Genomic DNA, 22060 nt, shown 5'->3' with positions numbered 1-22060 from the left:
TGAATAGATAATTAAAAGATAAAGTTACTATGAGAAAAATTGTATATATTCATGTATATATATGTATATACATACATACATATACTTTTCATCTTAGTAGGTAATGCCGTATTATCTTCCAAATGGTTGCAGCACATCACATTCCCACAAGTTATAAAGAAAAATGCCTATTTCCTCTACATTTTAGATATATAACTTAAGACAGTGGCTTATTGGAGCTGAAAAGATGGCTTATGCTTGCTTTGAGGGCCAATTTTGGACATCTCTTTCCAACTCCAAGTACAGTGACCTCATTTGTGGCCATGGTGGGAGATATTTACAGTATGGAAAGTGACAAATGCTCCAAGTCACGTTCTTGGGGGCCCTGTGGTGTAGCCATGGCTGCAGCAGCTTGACACGGGGTCTCAGTTTCCCAACCAGGGATTCAACCCTGGCTGCAACACTGCCCTGGCTTTTTTCCCCTTTGGAGGACAAGAGAGGAATATTGTGGATAGACACATTGGCAGGCTCAGTAAGAGTCACATCTTTGGGAAGTTTAAATCATTTATAAGGGGGCAGGCTTCCAGGTCTTTGTTTTCCTCTGACCAGTCGTCTTGCTTTTACCCCTATCTGATTTGTCTCAGGGCCCTCCCCATGTGCCTTCGCCCGCTTTAGCCAAGATGGATTTCAGTGTGAGGAGCTCTGGGAAGTTAGCAAAACTTACTGTGGTCTGGCACCCCGTCTCCTGAGGAAACTTTCTGTGCAAGTGTAATTTGGGAGGTCTCCCTGACCCCAAGAATAAGGGAGTTGTGACCTCCTTATCTTTTACCCCAGGAAGGCTTATCCCCTCCCTCCCCTGCCACTACTGTTATCTTACAGTGTCCACAAGAGACAAAGTCCAGCTATTCATCCTGTTCCTGTTGTTATTTCTATCTCAGAGTATAAACAGGAGGCTAGTTGTAAATGTCTTGCCTGGGACCCATCTATCTCATGCCTCAGTCGGGACTTCTTGTCTCAGTTGGCTGTTAAACATTTACTTACTCATATATATCAATATCTATACAATTTATATTCTTATATTTATATAGAATAATGATACCCATATATTACAATATCTTTTAATTATTATTTTATATTCTTTATAGTTATTTTATTGATGGTATGTAAACCAATGTACAATGTAAACTATGTCAATTAAAAACCTACTTATTATCTTGGAGTCATAAGAAGAGCTGAAATATGAGCAATCAATTTGGACTTTAAAGTAGATGGTTTCTAAGAAGCTAGAGGTCTGATGATAAATTACTGAACATTATTCAGATTTGGCCTGGCTTTGCTTAGAGTAGAAAGATTTGATTGATTTGCAAAAGGAATCATTCAAATTTCATGTAGTTGTGAGCATGTTATGATTTTTTATCCATGTGAACATGTTATGATTCTTAAATAAATTGGAAGAGTTTTGGGTGACCCACATTAGAAAACTTGTCACTTATTTTCTTTAGAATTTTTGCAACAGTATTACCCACACCGTTTTTTAGAAAATATGAATAGCCAATGAGGCAATGAAATTCCAGAAAAAAGGAGAAAAAAATCTAGAAAAGGAAGTTCAGAGAAGTACAAAAGTCAGGGGTTTCCTTTTGTTGAAACTTCTGATACATTCTGTCACCACAAACTCCAATTTTGATGTTACCCTAAATCATAAAAAAATCAAACCCATCTCTATACATCGATATATTCAAGCCAACTCTTTCTGTATTCTGGTTATCCTGAGGGAAATCCTAAGGGCTCTTAACTACTCAAGAGCCCTTAAATAATTGTCAGAAAGAAAAGATTTGCATTTCATTAAGACTCATAGCAAGAATACTTTTTGAATTATTCTGTCAATTAGCAGTGCTATTCCATATTTTCACATACATCAAAAATCTAGAGAAGGGACATAACTATCTTTCATAACAAGATAACTGTATTTAAAAAATATATGATACTGTATCTTTCTCAGCTCTCTCTTTTCTCTTAATGGACTCGAGTATGCAAAAAAAGTGTGTAAACTGTAGGGATGAAAAACTTTTTCCTTCTTCCCTTCCAGGTTCTGTTGACCTAAAATAAATAGACTGCCAGTTATTTCTCCAGCAAAAATGGGTTTATTTGGGATAAGAAGGGAATTGCAATTTGGGGTCTACAACCGCGGTGAGCCATGTGCAAGTCCCTACAAAACAAGGGAAGGAGAGAGAGGGGGAGATAAGAAGTTGGGAGAGCTATAGTAAACAAAGAGACCATGGCTTTTCATTAGCTGAGCTGTTGTAAGGATGGAAGAGGAGGCATTCTTCTTCCTGTTGAGCTATGCTGTCCTTGCAAAGTGTGAGGGCTCCCCCTTCTGGTCTCCTGACTCTGTTTAACTGAAGTTTGTTGAATTTTTTACAGTTCTTTGGCTGGCCTAAAAATTAAATTAACATAACACAGATTAACAAGAGAAAAACAAATTTAATAATGTATGTGTAGGAGCTCCATAAAAAAATATGAGACTGAAAAAAGTGACCAAAGCAGGCTGTCTTTTAGACAAGGAAACTACAAATTTCTGAAGAATTTGCAAGGCAAAGAGGTTTAAGCTCAGGGTATCACATTAGAAAGTACCATGGTACTTTTACACAGCCTCTTGGCCCTAAGTTCCCAATTTTTGGTGATAATGATGCCCTCTATTCTCCTGGTACAGGGAGGGTTCTTTTCTTATGGAAGATCTATGTCCTGCTTTCAGGGGGACAAAGGATGATCAAAATGTCCTCCTTGCACTGGCTGTTTCTTAAGAAACTTTAGTATAAAATACTCAATATGCCAATGTAGCATATTTTGGGGTGGCATATTCTGCTCTTCTTCAAAACATTGCAACTATATAGGTTTGGATATAAAAATTACTTTTTATACTTTCATATTTCAAACTATATAAACCACTTTTCAGAATAACCCCTATCCTGACCTTTCCTCATGTCTGTCTCCTACTGATATGTGGAATAAGTGCTAATGTTACAACCATTGTTTTTAGTTTTGCCAGTTTCTTGGGCATATTCTGGAGAGTAAGACTGAAATAGGAGGATAGTTGTTGATGGTTTAAGAACTATTTATAAAATTTTCAAGTAATGAAGATATTGCTTGAAAATTTTATAAGTAAGCAAAATGATACTATTCTGTTTACTAGTATGCATAAAAACTAAGGAAAATTAGTTAAACAAAAAAGACACTTTCAAGAAAAAGAAAAGAAAAAAAAGAACACACTTCTAAAGTGATTTAGACCCAGGCAAACTTGTTGCTGTTATTTTCTTTTTTGAATAAAGAAATCTAATAGAATCAAGTTACTAGGGTAAGTTTTAAAATTTCAGTTGGTGATAGACCATCTTTCATTGGTGAACAGAAGCATGACAGATTCCTCCAAGGTCTTAGGTAACTGAGTTAGAGTCAAAAGACTCAAGGCAACTCTAATTATGTTGCCTTTTTTTTTTTTTTTTTTTTTTTGCTTTCTCTACTGCAAATACCAGATAAGGTAATGAAAGAGTACTTAATATATGTATCTATGAGTGAGTCTGGTCGGTGCCTTTAGCCATTTTGTCAACTACAAACTACTTGAATATTAAGTATGTAAGTGTTAGAAGTCTCTTTATTCCAAGACTCCTATGACATTGCTTCAAAAATAAATCTGAACATCAGCATTTTTGTCTCATACTCATTTTTAAAACCAGGTTTCATATAATTTCACAGTATTTGTTAGAGTCCAAATTTTTCCTGGCTCTGCTCCACATAACCAATATTTGACTTAATACAGTTCTAAATGTAGAGCAGATACTGAGTGAATTAAAAATTAGCATCTATCTCTAGTTTGATCAAAGAATAGTGTGCAATTAAACTATTTTATAGCAAGAAAGCCTTCCTATTGAGATGAAGGAATTGAAGTCTTACTTATCATTTGATGGTTAGAGGTGTTTTATTTCTCTAACATTTTCATAGTTGAAATATTTGCAGTTCTATAAAAATGTGCTTTGTAAAAAGAGTGGATTGTGACAATGAGTTAGTTGTCTCTGAGCTATTTATAAAAGTAACTTTCTTTGAAATTCTACTAGGCACAGATCTCTTTTTCTGAAACAAATTAAAAAATAGTTCTTCCTTACAATATATTGATGAAATTTTCTACTTATTTATTAAATAATTAATTTTAAAAATGCATGTCTTTGATATGTCAGATATCATGTTATAATATTGTATTGTGATGTTATGAGACCAGGTGATTGGAGGCTTTGAATAAAGATGTTAAGTATTCACTGATTCAGTGACAAGGTCAATACCACTTCCTTATGAGGCGTTGAGAGAATGTTTCAGCTAGGTCAAATCTCACACTCTGATGAATATTCCTTGTGGCTCTTTTGAGTCTTATGTTGTAGTTATCTCTATGCTTTTAAATTCCTGCATGTCAGTTTTTAATACTGGATTATTCTTTGTATCACCTGCAATTACTTGCATAACTATACTCACAATGGTTATGGAAGCTAAATAAAGGTTTCATATAATTAAATGTTTAATGTTAGCAAATGTGTAAATGATATGTGAAATAATAACGCACATTGAGAAAATACAAATGAAACAAACTTGGTTAACTTTGAAAGAGATACATTCTTGCTTGACAGTTACAGTCACAGTTTTCTCAATTAATGATATCTTATTTTTTATTTTATTTTATTTTTTGTGGTACGCGGGCCTCTCACTGTTGTGGTCTCTCCTGTTGCGGAGCACAGACTCCGGACGCACGGGCTCAGCGGCCATGGCTCACGGGCCCAGCCGCTCCGCAGCATGTGGGATCTTCCCGGACCCGGGCCCGAACCCGTGTCCCCCGCATCGGCAGGCGGACTCTCAACCACTGCACCACCAGGGAAACCCAATATCTTATTTTTAAATGTCTAAAATTTTAAAGTGTTACCTTATTTTTAAAATGATAGAAAATAAATGAGGAAGGAAAATAGAAGAGAAGGAAGGATTTTGGGGATTAGTTTTTAATATGTACTGGGTTTTCACATAGCAATGAATGCAAATGTAAATTTAATGAAATCATATAAAATATTTAATGTAAATAATTATGTTTTATTTATACCACTCCCAATTTAGACTGTTATTTCCTTTATTCAGAAGAGTTGTGAGCAGCAGCATTATACTAGAAAGAGTAAAATACTCCTTTCTTTTCGGTTTTTATCTTAATTGTCAGGGGCTTTGCTTTAGACAGTATTTTAAGATCAAATTTGGTTCTGAACTGGAAAAAGAGCATCATATTAACAACACCTTCCAGAGGCTTGCAAGTTAGGAATGTGCATGAGGCCTATTTTCATATTTCATTATAACATGTTATATTTATTGGTGGCAAATTCTGGGGAATCTCCATGTACACATAAACCATGTTGGTAGTTTTTGTTACTATATCACTGCTCCTAGTAGTAGTAAAGGGGAGCAGAATGTGTCACTCTAAAATATGCCTCTTTAGCATGCTGACAAAAAAATGAATAAAGTGATCTAAGAAAGTTATGGAAAATTTTATTTGAGCAAACTGAAGATTATAACTCAGGAACAACCTCTCAGAGAGCTTGCAGAACTGTTCTGCCCATTAGAGGTCAAAGCACAGTTATATAGGTTTTTGAGACAGAGGGCTGTACATTAAATGACATATTTTACACAGTTTACACAACCTAGATCTATAGATACAAAGAGTAGTGGGTCATGGGTCATCATGACTCCTCACGAGATTAAGAAGGAAGGTTATCTCCTAAGGAGTTGTGACCATTGATGGGATTAGAAGGAATATTTTTTCCTAAGGAGGTCTGAATAATGCAGATGTACAATACACACTAAAGGGGAGGGAATTTTCTCATCTTGCCATAAATTATGAATTTTATTTCAGCAAGCATAAGAATTATTTTAGGCTAAGTAATAAAAAACAAAAAACCAAACCAAACAAACAAAAAAACCCAGCAGACAGAAAAGAAGCTCTGAAAACCAGTAGAAGCAATTTACATTTACAAGGGAAATCTCCAATTATAAGGGTGTCTTTCTGTCTGTACCAGGAAGACAAGGATGACTCTAGAAACTCTTATCAATGGAGAAGGCTTAGATTTAAATCTGCATAACAAACATACCTTTTGTTTACTGTGCTTCCACTGAAAATTTGGCTTTCCCCTCCCAACATCTTTTGTCTTTAGCTGAAGATGGTATTCAAGGTGGTGACTTGGGCCACTTTGGGGAGTTACTCAGTTTTCCTGGTTATCTCCCCTGTATACAGGAAGTATACATGTTATTAAACTGTTTGTTTTACTCCTGTTAATCTGTCTTTTACTACTGAGGGGTTTTATCTAAGAACCTAAAAGGGTAGAGGAAAATTATTTTTTCCCCTCCACAGTAGGTTATCTGATCTTTTTCTTTTTTTTAGTTTCCACTTAAAAATTCAGATTTTATAGCTCAACACTTTGTAAGCAATTTCTTTTCCCAGTATAAGACAAAAGCCTATATTGTGTATTTTGGTAAACATGCACCCTCTCTAATGCAATTGTATCCGTGTTATGGAGTGGCAACAGTAACCCAAAGAAGCAGAGAATAGTGATAGATTTGTTGCTGACAAACTGAAAGACTTAGGATAGAAAACATTATACTTTGTCTATTACAGTGACTTGGTTGTAACATATGAGAGGTAAGGTTGAGTGACATGCAAGTATAGAAATACTGCTTCTGGGATATTACAAACTTTTTTGCCACATCTGTTAGGTAGGTAGTCAGACTTGAGTTGGTCCCATCCCATCCTGGATGGGGTCATCTTTCCCTCCCCATGTGGACACTGGTAATCAGAGCATGCCCAGAGATCTTCCCTCTTCTAGTCAAGGACCACCGCTAAGTTTCCATCCATATCAGGACCAAGCAAGGTAAACCTGCCAGCACAGGTTGGCACAGGTGCACCAAGACCTAAAAGGTGACTCAAGGTAATCCAGGGTTCATTGTGCCATATTTCTAATAAATTAGTATTGCAGTTTTTGCCTCCCCCCCACCCACGTGGGTTTTGCTTCGGTGCTTATGGGTAAGCACCTGCACACTAGGAGAAAAGTTATATAACTTAAAGCTGTCAATCAACTTGTCAGTTAAATGATGCCGGACACAAGGAGGGACCACCACTCTAAAAATCCTAACCCTGCCCCATTGTGAGACTACTTCTGGTTTCCAGACAGCCCACTCTCATCCTTTCTCAGGAGTGTACTTTCGCTCTGCTTAATAAAACTCTTGCTATTTAAAACTGCTCTATGCCTCTAGACTGAATTATTTCTCTTGAGAAGGGCAAGAACTGAGGAAATTGCCATTCTGCCAGTAACACATCCAATATCACATAAAATGGTATTCATTCAATGTTTTTCTTAAACTTTAGATTGATGCAGTCTTTTTTAAAAAGTACATCCTAAGCAGTTGTAGGGGTGGGAAATTTTTCCATTCTACCCTTCTAGATTCTTTGGCTGATCTAATAATCACATTGATATAAAACAGATTAACAGAAGAAACACAAACAAAAGTTTCATCACATATATTCCTTCTGTATACATGGGAGAAACTCAGGAAAATAGGGTAACTCTCCTCCAGAATGGCAGAAGCCCTCACCTTAATACCATCTTCAGCTAAACACAAAAGAAGATGTTGAGGGTAGAAGGTCAGTTATGGGAGGTTACCTGAAAGAGCTCAGTAAACAAGGGTAAAGTTGATATGCAGATTTAAATTGTTGCCATCTGCATGATAAGTTTCTAGAGATAAGTTCATCTCCCTCTTTCTGGTACAGCCAGAGAGACACCTTTACAAATGGAGATTTCCCTAGTACACGTAAATGACTAATACAAAAGGGTAACTTTTACCCAGTTTTCAAAACTTCTGTGTCTGCAGTTTCTTAAAAATAATCAGCCTGAAATAATCCTATGCCAAAGAGACATATTTGGGGGTGGTAAATTCTGCTCCCCTACACAATCATAATCTTAAAATAGTAGGTTTGGGATTCCCTAGTGGTGCAGTGGTTGAGAGTCCGCCTGCCGCTGCAGGGGACACGGGTTCGTGCCGCGGTCCAGGAAGATCCCACATGCTAGAGAGCGGCTGGGCCTGTGAGCCATGGCCGCTGAGCCTGCGCATCTGGAACCTGTGCTCCGCAATGGGAGAGGCCACAACAGTGAGAGGCCTGCCTACCGCAAAAAAAAAAAAAAAAAAAAAAAAAGTAGGTTTGATGAACCAGTTGTGTTTTCTAAATAATTTATGTTAAATTAAGAGTCTTCTATATATACTCAGTTCATACATTTAAAGTATAATTTAAATTTATTTGTGGACCACCAAAATTGTCTCACGTGTCATTTGCTACTCCTCCTATACTTTAAACTGTACTAGATATAATAAACAGACATGGAAAATTTAGAACAATTAAAGAAGGACTTTAAGAAAAAATCTTTATACCCCATAAATTTAACCAATCAGGGGAATTCCCTGGTAGTCCAGGGGTTAAGACTCTGTGCTCTCACTGCCCAGAGCCCGGGATCAATCCCTGGTCAGGGAACTAAGATCCCACAAGCTGTGCATTGAGGCCAAAAATAAATAAATAAATAATAAAGTAAAATAGAATAGAATAAAAAAAAATAATGTTTAACCAATCGTAATTATCAGTGTAATCTTGATCATGTTTATTCCCTTCTTGAGAAGGAAAAATGTTTTTCTCTGCCCTCTTAGATTTACTAATTGGCGACTTTAAATTAAACTGAACAAAAAACAGAACAAAACAAAAACCCCAAAAACAGTTTAACAATAGAAAGAATAAAATATTTCATTAAGTATTTTAGAAAGAATAAAGTATATGCGTATGAGAGCAAACAAAAGAAGTTGCTCCCTGAGCAGCTAGAGATGAGGTTTTATACACCTCATTTCATGCGTGAGGAGGGAGAAAATACTTCTTTGGGAACAAGGAGCAGGTTTCTAGGGAGGGTAAACAGGAGACAAAGAAAGTTTGTGGTAATGTGTGTTTATGTAGGTGCTAGTGTTTTTCTTCTTCTTCTTTTTTTTTTTTTCTCCTTTTCTCATGGCTATAAAACTCTCCCAAGGAAGAGATTCACGGCAGCTTCACTTGAGAAAGTTTCTGCTTTTAATACGATAAGGAAAACTCCGAAAAGGCTTCTTTTTGTGTATGTTCAATCTCTAATGTCTTTAATTTAAAATAATTTGTATATGAACTCTGAGGGTCTAGTGAATCCCCACACTTTGGAAATTTAAACTTTTTTCCCATGTTTTGACCACAGTCTGTCTTATAATGGATCTAAACATCAAAGAATGGAGTTGTTCCCAAACTCAGGTTCTGCTGCTTGCCACTTGAAAGCTAATACTCAAGAGACAGTTGTTGGTTGAAAAGGAAAGATTGCTTTATTCAGGAGGCTGGCAACCTGGAGGTGGACTCAGGTCCAAGAACCAAATCTAAAGGTTCTGCTTGACCATGAAAGTTTTTAAAGGGGGAAAGGGGAAGTTAATCACATTAATCATTTGGGGAGGGGGGAGTCAGAGTCTTTGTTATCTTCCACTGTGTTCAGACTTCCTTCTGATTGATTGGTGATGAGGTAACAGGGCAGTGTTTCAGGAATCTTATACTCACCCTGAAGTTACCATTCTCTACCTGGATGGGGGCCTTAGTTCCTGCAGAAGAACTCAAAGATATGGTTACATATATTCCTTGAGCAGGAACCAGGGTCCTGCTTTATCACCGCAGGATTGTTTCTTTTTTTCTATATTTTTATTTATTCATCAAGCCAATTTTTACTGACTTTTTTTTCTTTTTTAAATTTTATTTATTTTTTATACAGGAGGTTCTTATTAGTCATCAATTTTATACACATCAGTGTATACATGTCAATCCCAATTGCCCAATTCATCACAACACCATCCCCACACCCCCATGGCTTTCCCCCTTTGGTATCCATACATTTGTTCTCTACATCTGTGTCTCAACTTCTGCAGTGCAAAACAGTTCATCTGTACCATTTTTCTAGGTTCCACATACATGCGTTAATACACGATATTTGTTTTTCTCTTTCTGACTTACTTCACTCTGTATGACAGTCTCTAGATCTATCCACGTCTCAACAAATGACCCAATTTTGTTCCTTTTTATGGCTGAGTAACACTCCGTTGTATATATGTACCACATCTTCTTTATCCATTTGTCAGTTGATGGGCATTTAGGTTGCTTCCATGACCTGGCTATTGCAAATAGTGCTGCAATGAACGTTGGGGTGCATGTGTCTTTTTGAATTGTGGTTTTCTTTGGGTATACGCCTAGTAGTGGGATTGCTGGATCATATGGTAATTCTCTTTTTAGTTTTTTAAGGAACCTCCATATTGTTCTCCATAGCGGCTGTATCAATTTACATTCCCACCAACAACGCAAGAGGGTTCCCTTTTCTCCACACCCTCACCAGCATTTGTTGTTTGTAGATTTTCTGATGAATCCCATTCTAACTGGTGTGAGGTGATACCTCACTGTAGTTTTGATTTGCATTTCTCTAATAATTAGTGATGTTGAGCAGCTTTTCACGTGATTCTTGGCCACCTGTATGTCTTCTTTGGAGAAATGTCTATTTAGGTCTTCTGTCCATTTTTGGATTGTGTTGTTTATTTTCTTCCTGTTGAGCTGCATGAGCTGTTTATATATTTTGGAGATTAATCCTTTGTCCCTTGATTCATTTGCAAATATTTTCTCCCATTCTGAGGGTTATCTTTTCGTCTTGCTTATGGTTTCCTTTGCTGTGCAAAAGCTTTTAATTTTCAGTGGGTCCCATTTGTTTATTTTTATTTCCATTACTCTAGGAGGTGAATCAAAAAAGATCTTGCTGTGATTTATGTCAAAGAGTGTTCTTCCTATGTTTTCCTCTAAGAGTTTTATAGTGTCTGGCCTTACATTTAAGTCTTGAATCCATTTTGAGTTTATTTTTGTGTATGGTGTTAAGGAGTGTTCTAATTTCATTCTTTCACATGTAGATGTCCAGTTTTCCCAGCACCACTGATTGAAGACGCTCTCTATTCTCCATTATATATCCTTGCATCCTTTGTCATAGATTAGTTGACCATAAGTGCGTGGGTTTACCTCTGGGCTTTCTTTCTTGTCCCATTGATCTATGTTTCTGTTTTTGTGCCAGTACCATATTGTCTTGATTACTGTAGCTTTGTAGTCTGTAGTCAGGGAGTCTTATTCCTCCAGCTCTGTTTTTTTCCCTCAAGACTGCCTTGGCTATTCGGGGTCTTTTGTGTCTCCATACAAATTTTAAGATTTTTTCTTCTAGTTACGTAAAAAATGCCATTGGTAATTTGATAGGGATTGCATTGAATCTGTAGATTGCTTTGGGTAGTTTAGTCATTTTCACAATATTGATTCTACCAATCCAAGAACATGGTATATTTCTCTACATCTGTTTGTATCATCTTTAATTTCTTTCTTCAGTGTCTTATAGTTTTCTGCATGCAGGTCTTTTTGTCTCCCTAGGTAGGTTTATTCCTAGGTATTTTATTCTTTTTCTTGCAGTGGTAAATGGGAGTGTTTCCTAAATTTTTCTTTCAGATTTTTCATCATTAGTGTATAGGAATGCAAGAGATTTCTGTGCATCAATTTTGTATCTTGTGACTTTACCAAATTCATTGATTAGCTCTACTAGTTTTCTGGTGGCATCTTTAGGATTTTCTATGGATAGTATCATGTCATCAGCAAACAGTGATAGTTTTACTTCTTCTTTTCCAATTTGTATTCCTTTTATTTCTTTTTCTTCTCTGATTGCCGAGGCTAGGGCTTCCAAATCTATGTTGAATAATAGTGGTGAGAGTGAACATTGTTGTCTTGTTCCTGATCTTAGAGGAAATGCTTTCAGTTTTTCACCATTGAGAATGATGTTTGCTGTGGGTTTGTCATATATGTCCTTTATTATGTTGAGGTAGGTTCCCTCTATGCCCGCTTTCTGGAGATTTTTTATCATAAATGGGTGTTGAATTTTGTCAAAAGCTTTTTCTGCATCTATTGAGATGATTGTATGGTTTTTCTTCTTCAGTTTGTTAATATGGTGTATCACATTGATTTGTGTATGTTGAAGAATCCTCGCATCCCTGGGATAAATCCCACTTGATCATGGTGTATGATCCTTTTAATATGTGGTTGGATTCTGTTTGCTAGTATTTTGTTGAGGATTTTTGCATCTATATTCATCAGTGATATTGGTCTGTAATTTTCTGTTTTTGTAGTATCTTTGTCTGGGTTTGGTATCAGGGTGATGGTGGCCTCATAGAATGAGTTTGGGAGTGTTCCTTCCTCTGCAGTTTTTTGGAAGAGTTTGAGAAGGATGGGTGTTAGCTTTTCTCTAAGTGTTTGACAGAATTCACCTGTGAAGCCATCTGGTCCTGGGCTTTGGTTTGTTGGAAGATTTTTAATCACAGCTTCAATTTCATTACTTGTGATTGGTCTGTTCATATATTCTATTTCTTCCTGGTTCATTCTTGGAAGGTTATCCCTTTCTAAGAATTTGTCCATTTTTCCAGGTTGCCCATTTTATTGGCATAGAGTTGCTTGTACTCGTCTGTTAGCATGCTTTGTATTTCTGCGGTGTCTGTTGTAACTTCTCCTTTTTCTTTTCTAATTTTATTGATTTGAGTCCCCTCCCTCTTTTTCTTGATGAGTCTGGCTAATGGTTTATCAATTTTGTTTATCTTCTCAAAGAACCAGCTGCTAGTTTTATTGATCTTTGCTATTGGTTTCTTTGTTTCTATTTCATTTATTTCTGCTCTGATCTTTATGATTTCTTTCCTTCTGCTAACTTTGGGTTTTGTTTGTTCTTCTTTCTCTAGTTCCTTTAGGTGTAAGGTTAGATTGATTTTTTGAGATTTTTCTTGTTTCTTGAGATAGACTTGTATAGCTAGCTATAAACTTCCTTCTTAGAACTGCTTTTGCTGCATCCAATAGACTTTGGATCATCATGTTTTCATTGTCATTTGTCTCTAGGTATTTTTTGATTTCCTCTTTGATTTCTTCAGTGATCTCTTGGTTATTTAGTAACGTATTGTTTAGCCTCCATGTGTTTGCGTTTTATGTTTTTTTCCCTGTAATTCATTTCTAATCTCATAGTGTCGGGGTCAGAAAAGATGCTTGATATGCATTTATTTATGATATGAATTTATTTTCTTAAACTTACTGAGGCTTGATTTGTGACCCAAGATGTGATCTATCCTGGAGAATGTTCTGTGTGCACTTGAGAAGAAAGTGTAATCTGCTGTTTTTGGATGGAATGTCCTATAAATATCAATTTAATCTATCTGGTCTATTTTGTCAGTTAAAGCTTCTGTTTCCATATTTATTTTCATTTTGGATGATCTGTCCATTGTTATAAGTGAGGTGTTAAAGTTCCCCAGTATTATTGTGTTACTTTCGATTTCCTCTTTTATAGCGGTTAGCAGTTGCCTTATGTATTGAGGTGCTCCTTTGTTGGGTGCATATATATTTATAGTTGTTATATCTTCTTCTTGGATTGATCCCTTGATCATTACCTAGTGTCCTTCCTTGTGTCTTGTAACATTCTTTATTTTAAAATCTATTTTATCTGATATGAGTATTGCTACTCCAGCTTTCATTTGATTTCCGTTTGCATGGAATATCTTTTTCCATCCCCTCACTTTCAGTCTGTATGGTCTCTTGTAGACAGCATATATATGGGTCTTGTTTTTGTCTCCATTCAGCAAGCCTGTGTCTTTCGGTTGGAGCATTTAACCCATCACATTTAAGGTAATTATCGATATGTATGTTCCTATGACCATTTTCTGAATTGTTTTGGGTTTGTTTTTGTAGGTTCTTTTCTTCTCTTGTGTTTTCCACTTAGAGAAGTTCCTTTAGCATTTTCTGTAGAGCTGGTTTGGTGGTGCTGAATTCTCTTAGCTTTTGCTTGTCTGTAAAGCTTTTGATTTCTCCATTGAATCTGAATGAGAGCCTTGCTGGGTAGAGTAATCTTCTTTGTAGGTTCTTCCCTTTCATCACTTTAAGTATATCATGCCACTCCCTACTGGCTTGTAGAGTTTCTGCTGAGAAATCAGCTGTTAACCTTATGGGAGTTCCCTTGTATGTTATTTGTCGTTTTTCCCTTGCTGCTTTCAATAATTTTTCTTTGTCTTTAATTTTTGCCAATTTGATTATTATGTGTCTTGGCATGTTTCTCCTTGGGTTTATCCTGTATGGGACTCACTGTGCTTCCTTGACTTGGGTGGATGTTTCCTTTCCCATGTTAGGGAAGTTTTGGACTATAATCTCTTCCAATATATTCTCAGGTCTTTTCTCTCTCTCTTCTCCTTCTGGGACCCCTATAATGCGAATGTTGTTGCATTTAATGTTGTCCCAGAGGTTTCTTAGGCTGTCTTCATTTCTTTTCATTCTTTTTCTTTATTCTGTTCCACAGCAGTGAATTCCACCATTCTGTCTTCCAGATCAGTTATCTGTTTTTCTGCCTCAGTTATTGTGCTATTGATTCCTTCTAGTGTATTTTTCATTTCAGTTATTGTGTTGTTCATCTCAGTTTGTCCTTTAATTGTTCCAGGTCTTTGTTAAACATTTTTTGCATCTTCTCGATCTTTGTCTCCATTCTTTTTCCAAGGTCCTGGATCATCTCCACTATCATTATTCTGAATTCTTTTTCTGGAAGGTTGCCTATCTCCACTTCATTTAGTTGTTTTTCTGGGGTTTTATCTTGTTCCTTCATCTGGTACATAGCCCTCTGCCTTTGCATCTGGTCTACCTTTCTGTGAATGTGGTTAGTTTTCCACAGGCTGCAGGATTGTAGTTCTTCTTGCTTCTGCTCACAGGATTGTGTCTTGATTGCTCCTCCTTTGTTTCTGCATTCCCTCACTTTCCTGGTTAGCAACTGTTTAAATCTTCCCTTTGGAACTAAGTGAAGGTCAAGAATGCTGGATGAAACCTACAAACAAGAAATGTGGAACACGGAAAGGATTTGTCCCTAGGAGGGCCCTATAGGGTCCTGCTTGGTTTCAGAGTCACACAGTTATTGCATTACAGGAAGGTTGCACTTGCAAAATTCAATCAATAGAGATTTTTGGTTTCTGAGATCTTGCCTTAGAACACTTCTTTACAACCAGTAAAAACAGAAAAAGAAAACAAAACAAAAAAGCAGGAAAAAATAAAAAGCTGTTCTCTGTTGGCAATATTGTGGCTAGTAGATAAGAGAAAAAGTGGGAACATAATTCCCTTTACTGTTACAAGGACACTCCTCTCAGAAATTGTAGCTTTTTAGAGTCCCAAAGTATGGAGAAATAAAACAATTCTCATTTAGAAACTTGGAGACAAGTTATTTTAGTGATGCCAGCAGGCTACATGGAGACAAGGAAGGCTCTCAAAATACTTTGTCATAGGCAATCTTATGTGAGACAAACAAAAGCATTTCTCCAATAAGAGTATAGCAGATCTGGTGGGTTTTCTTTCTTTTATTTACCCCTTCATTTTTTTTTCTTTCTTTCTTTTTTTTTTTTTCCAAATAACCAATATTTATCTCATAGACTTAAATTTCTTGAAGCATTATCAAAAAAAAAAATGCTGGGGTAGGGGAAGGAGTGAAGGAATCAAGAGCCATCTTTGTTTGTTAACTGGCCTTCTCAAAGAAAAGTAAACATTCCTATATCCTCATGATGGGAGATAGTTTCACAACTTGGAGAAAGCCTTCAATGGAAGTTAGGCTACTACCCTCCCACAGGCACTGGGAGATAGAAGCTCTATCTTCCTTGATTAATTATTACATTTCAATAGGATGATTCCTAGGTCCTGGAGAAAGAGTCCTGGGTTATAAAACTGGCAAAAGTTTGAGCTGGGAGAGGTTGACATCTCAGAGCTGTGGAAAAAGTATTTACAATTGGAAATTTTCTAATGTAAATGCTCTGAGAAAAGTGAGGTCAGATGCCTACACTCTGGACGAAACCTGTCTACAGTTTAGCCAAGCTAGAGGGATCACTGCAACCATCTTGTGTTCTTTTTCTTTTTTCCTCTCTCACAGGACCGTGCACAAAACCTGAATGAACGGCGAACCACTACCACCACCCTCACAGTGGATGTTCTAGATGGAGATGACCTGGGTCCAATGTTTCTTCCTTGTGTCCTTGTGCCAAACACTCGTGATTGTCACCCACTCACCTATCAAGCTGCCATACCTGAGTTGATGACTCCGGTAAGCATACTCCCATCTTTTCTTCTTCACTTCCACCTCTCTAACCCCAGTGGGATCCTGTTCAAGTATTTTGAACACATATTCAGTGAAAATAGGAAACTTCACTAGATTGGTATTGAAAAATATTTATGTTCAAAACCATTTTGAGACAGTATGGGTAAATTTTTGGTCATAATGCATAATTACATCATTTACAAAGTAGAAAGTATGTCATGAAGCAACAGCCCATTTGACTCTGATTATTTTATTTTTTTTCTGTGTGTAAAGCATAACAAATTTCAGTTACCAACATATACTGGGAAACCCCAAGAAATGACTCCAGCATTTCCTTAAATTCACATGTAAACATGCAGCCCTAAGTCAAAGGACACACAAGTCAACAGGATACTCTCTTGTCTCTTAGAGCCCTGAAATATTATTGGAGATTATGCTTGGCTGTTTGAAGGTGGGAGCTAATGAATCCTGAATTCAAATATTCAGTAGTTATTAGTTAAAGATGTATTTTAAAGAAACAAAAAGTTAAAGCATGAGTACCTATTTTCTACACTCAATTCTGCATTTGTTTTTTACACTTCTAATAAATCTTAACTTGCTGTCAGCCTGGAATTCATACCTTAGACCTGCCTGAATGATAAATATAACATACCTAAGAATAAAACTTATAAGGCTAACAGATATCCTGCTTAGGCTAAAATATCAATTTCTCCCTTAAAAGTAAAAAAAAAAAAGAAAAAAATGAATTCTCTTTTAGAGCAGTCAAATTCCTAGGAGTGAACTATTTGATTAATGTCTTTGCTGTTCCTCTGGAAAGCATTCAGCCTTCTGGGTTAGTAACATGGCTGATGCTGTCAGAATTTGTTGCAAGGTATTTGAATTTTTTTCTCAAACATTTGAGAACTGTGGTTTGGGGGTCCTCTATTTGAAATTTTTTAAAAGAATAGAACAGAAATCCCTTCTCCTAAGTGTAAATTACACTGCATTCCAGTCACTTCAAAGAATTCTTATCCTATATTTTACCAATTACTTTATCCAATATTTTACCTGCTAGCTTTACTAACATAACAGTAGCTCTTAAATGGTTGAAAATCACTTTTGTGTCTGTGTCAGTAAATGATTACTGGTCTAATTGGCTTGCATGAAAAAAATAAGCCGGGAAAAAAAGAATAAATGTTATGATGTGCATTGAGTGAAGAAAATAATATAAATTTTCAGCTAAATGGAGTAATTTTGCAGACAAAAAAGCTAATGTAGAGATTGTCTAGACAAACATTCATAGGTTACCTAAAGTTATATGTCATGATATTATTTTTGTTGAATATCAGTGAGAAGCCTTAATGATGTGAACATTGAACTTTTCTTTGAAAGGCTTAATTGAAATCATGACAAAAAATATTTTTAGTATTAATTTATTTTTGAGTTAATTTATGTAGCTGGTGTACCAGTGAGATCCCAAGAGAAGGGGAATACTGATATAATAAGACTAAAATCAGTGAACCAGTATGATGAATGTTTAACAGTACTTGACGTACTGAGAGAAGTAAATAAAGACAGAGGTTACTGCTTGAGAAGCAAAGTGTATTGACTTTATAAAGGATCTTTGAGTATCCCTTCCTCTCTGCTCCAGATTACAGACTAAGCATCTCTCTCATTCCTATACAGTTTCATGCTAGAGACAAAATCATGCTCCAGATTTGGGGTAAATGACAATAATGACTAATGGTTATATAGATTGTTCAGTTTGTCATGAACTGTGTTAAATTCTACAAAAATACTTACTTAAATCCTTGTGGATAATTACCACTATTATGGTTTTTTATAGATGAGATCTCTGGGGTACAGAGTTTAAGTAACTTAACCTTATAGCTAATAAGTAAAAAGAGTTTTCTTTTAAAATCATGTATCTTAAATTAAATGGTATGCTATAAATTCCAGAATGATCAAACTGGAATGCTTCGTCATCATTTTTAAACATATCAACCCATTCTTTAACATTCTGTGAAACAAAAAGAATTTTAGTTTTACAGATTTAAATACTTATGGCAAGTATTTATTTGTTAAGCATTATATTTTTATTGCCATGTAGAAAAAAATTAAATATGTTTACTTACAAAATTAGGCAATTGTTCTGATTATCAATCACTGCATAACACACCACCAAAACTTAGTGGCTTCAAATTACAATCTTTAAATTTGTTCATAAAACGGCACTTTTGGCAGACTGGAGGGAACACCTCATCCCTACTCTACACAGTATCTGCTAGGGCACGTTGACTAAGGGCTGGGGGGCACTTTGACTAAGGGCTGGGTACCACTTTCCGAATGGTAAACTTAGCAAGTTGATTCCGGCTGTTGGTTCCAGCTTAGTGAGGGCTGTGAGCTGGAGGCTTCATTTCTACTCCATGTAGGTCTTTCCTGGGCTATTTGAGATTCCTCACATCAAAGCATTGGGTTCTAAAAGCAAGCTTTCCCAAAGTATTGGACAGAACTTTTATGAACTAGCCTTGTAATTTTCAGTGTCACTTCAGTGTCACTATAGTCATACCTTTGCCAGATTCATGGAGTAGAAGTATATACCATCTCCTGAAGGGAGGAGTGTAGGAGTCACATTGTACGAAGAACATAAGGGGAAGGAAGTTTTATTGTGGCCATCATAGGAAAACAAAATCAGCTGTAGTAATGGCATCAGGTTTCCATGTGCTCTTTTACATGCCATTTCAGATCCCTTCTGGATCACTAGGGTTAAGAAGTGTAGCTAGTTTTTAAGTTTCACATTTAAATTGCTGTGTTTATGTCTTTTTTTTTTAATTTTCTTTTTTTTTTCTATTTTCTTTTGCTATTTCCATACTTTGCTAAAATTTCTGGAAATTTCAATAAATAAGATCTTGTATTCAGAGCAAGAGAGCCAACCATTTATGTCAGCTAAACAGGATATGATGACTCCTATTACATACTTGCTGATCCTTTCCTGACTAATTCTTCAAAATTTTGAGAGCTTTGACACCTGCTCACCTTCTGGGTTGATGTGAAATTTTCCACCAATTACCTCAGTGATATTCTTGACTTGAGATACCATCCTTAGTTCTACCACAATGCGTGCAGAATTTATCAGCTCAGAAAATCTTTGAAAGGTAGTCTAGTACAGTGTTTAACCCATGAACCAAGATATAATAAAAATAATATAATATAAATCTGTTGTCTCAGGGACACTAAAGTAAATTGTAGCCCTGTGTTAATTATTGTGTATTTATTAATTTGGTAAATAGCCACTGGACCCTAGTATATGTTGAACTCTATGTTAATAGAGGAGACTTGTCAACCTGGATAAGATAAAATTCTTCTGCTATATTGTGTAAATTTATTCTCACTTTATGACTCTCTTAAAGTTGTTATGCCTATCTAGTTGAAGATTTCTAGTATTATAGAAAACTTCTGTAGAATTTGGAGAGTACAGGGTCCATGGTTCTATTTTCTCGATTTCCTATTACAGGCAAAGACAGTAAATACTTATGTATTTTTTTCAGTGTTGAACAGTTGCATACTGTTTGGCTAGTTGGATTTACTGCTGAATAAATTGTCCCTGGTTAGAAACACCATAGTATTAATATGATAATATTTACATATTAGCTATGCGTTTACTATATATATATTTTCCTATATTTATTGTGCTGTGCAGTTTTCAGTATTTTGGCATTAGTTGCTTACCAGACATGGCCATCTAGTAGCTAGAATCCATGCTCTAATGAATTCTTCCCCAACCCTGTTTAAAGCCTTGGGTTAGTTCCCAAGACTATCTTGCCACAAATGCCTCCACTATAATCTTTGTCATAAAGAGCTCTAGTTTTCAGGTAGCTATCAAAGAGAGTTCTTCTGCTTTATTTATGCTGCTCTCTCCTTCCAGGGAAACTTTCTCAATTATTACAAGAGTGGTGATGATTTCCAGTGATGTATGACATTTATAATTTCCTCTTGGCTCATACTCATTAAATGTGTTGCAATCTGGGAACTCTCTCCTCTCTTGTCTTTTATGAAACTTTTCCTCCCCTTGATGGCCCTGTGTTTCTCCTCTTAAATCTTTGATGGCCTTTTATTATTTCTTTCTTTCTTTTTTTTTTTGGTAAAGGGTATCTCCGTTCTTGGATTGATTGATTGATTGATTCTTATTCTTAAATCTTAGGGATTTTCCAGACTTCTGTCTTTTGAAGCTTTTTTTTTTTTCCTTTTCACTATATTTTTCACCAAGATTCATCAAACCTACATGTGTTCCTTTTTCACCAAATAAGGATGATCTGTGTGTTGTTGAAGTATTTTCTGACCTGAAATCTCTCCTGACTTCCAAGCTTACAATTCTCAATTTTTCTAGGTAGTTTTCTTATACTCCCCACAGACACCTCATTATCCTTTCTAATATATTCTGATGCATCCATGTCCACTCTCATGTTACCTTTGTTACCTTTGGGGTCTTGGTTGATTTGGACCTAGATTTCAGTGACCCCCCTCATCTCAAACTCAATCAATCTCCAAAGATATTCTCTGCATTATCTATGAAATGTTACTTAAATATGTTTGACGCCTATTTTCCTGCCCAAATACCTGCCTAGAGGCATACCCTCAACTCTGGACCCCTAGAATTGGAATACAATTCTGATCTGATCTTTCACTGTCTAATTAAAGTTTCAGTATTTCCCATCATATACCAGATAAGTTTCAAAACTTTGATCATATCATTTAGAGTAATTTTATATCTGACCATTTTTCAGTCTCATCTCTTTTAACTTGCATAAAGCAACTTCTCTAGAAACAGAGCTTTGCACATGTACCTGGACTTCTCCGAGAATTACCCTCCCTTTTCTCCACTTTGTTTCATATATTAAGCTTATGGTTTTTATTCAAGCTTCATCTTGGTAATATGAAATGATAGGCCCTTAAAATTAAGTTTTTCTCTGTTATCTGCATGAATTTCTACTAAAAGCACTGAACTCCCTGTTGTATCCCAGTCATTTACCCATTTCTCTTTTGCTAGACTATTAGTTCTTTAATTTCCTACTTGTCATTATGTCTTCATGTATAACCCATTCACTTCATGTAGTAAATGTTCAGAAACTATTGAATTGAATTAAATTGAATTGAATTAAAATTTCAAGAAATACATATTGTACACTGAGATACTACATATAAATATGAATAAGCATGGCTCATGCCTTCTCACAATGAGAGTTTATTTATCATAAACATGCATATATAAAGAATATTATGTATAATTATTTATTATAAGTATGTATTATCCAAATATTAGCCATGATATATATATATATGCATATGTATATGTGTATACATATATATAAAACATTTTAACACACTTTTAGTGTTTTCCAATTAGATTTGCAAGGACTACCATACTTGGCATCTAGTCAAGAATAACCTTCAAATAGGAGTCTAATAGGTAGTCTGGATAAAGAAAGCATATTTCCCAATTACCATAGAGAGTCCCAGTTTATAATTGTTGTCCCAGCACATTGTTTGCAATGCCTCCTTCTCCTTTCAATAATGTTTCAAACATTAAATTATATCCTTCTTTAGTCGTTAGGCCAGTTACTTTCAAAATATGTCCTGCGGAGCTCTTTTTGGGCCAGCAAAGTGATAAATAAAGAAGGAAACAACTGGCAACTCTCAAACTGCCTATAACCTTTTAGTGAGAAGACTGTCAAAGTAGGTTGAATGGAAAAATAATATATCTAGAGTCAATATATTACATTTTATACCAATTTTTTTCCTGCCACAAACAGTCACACCTACAGGCGACCAGCAGAAACTTC

The 22060-nt window shown here is 35.9% G+C and overlaps 1 protein-coding gene across 8 annotated transcripts in view; it reads left to right on the top strand.

Moving 5' to 3' along the window:
- The window catches only part of PCDH15 (protocadherin related 15), a 714536-nt gene that overhangs the window by 306063 nt on the left and 386413 nt on the right, over positions 1-22060 (top strand). For all 8 annotated transcript variants that reach the window (XM_065894178.1, XM_065894175.1, XM_065894174.1 and 5 more), the window contains one exon: positions 16077-16247. In XM_065894178.1, the coding sequence (XP_065750250.1) occupies positions 16077-16247 (171 nt within the window). The remainder of the gene's footprint in view (positions 1-16076; positions 16248-22060) is intronic.

The sequence above is a fragment of the Phocoena phocoena genome, chromosome 16 (genome assembly GCF_963924675.1).
Source record: "Phocoena phocoena chromosome 16, mPhoPho1.1, whole genome shotgun sequence".
NCBI classification, from domain to species: Eukaryota; Metazoa; Chordata; class Mammalia; order Artiodactyla; family Phocoenidae; genus Phocoena; species Phocoena phocoena.
The sequence above is the reverse complement of the archived record's forward strand: the minus strand, read 5'-3'. Positions and strand labels throughout refer to the sequence as shown.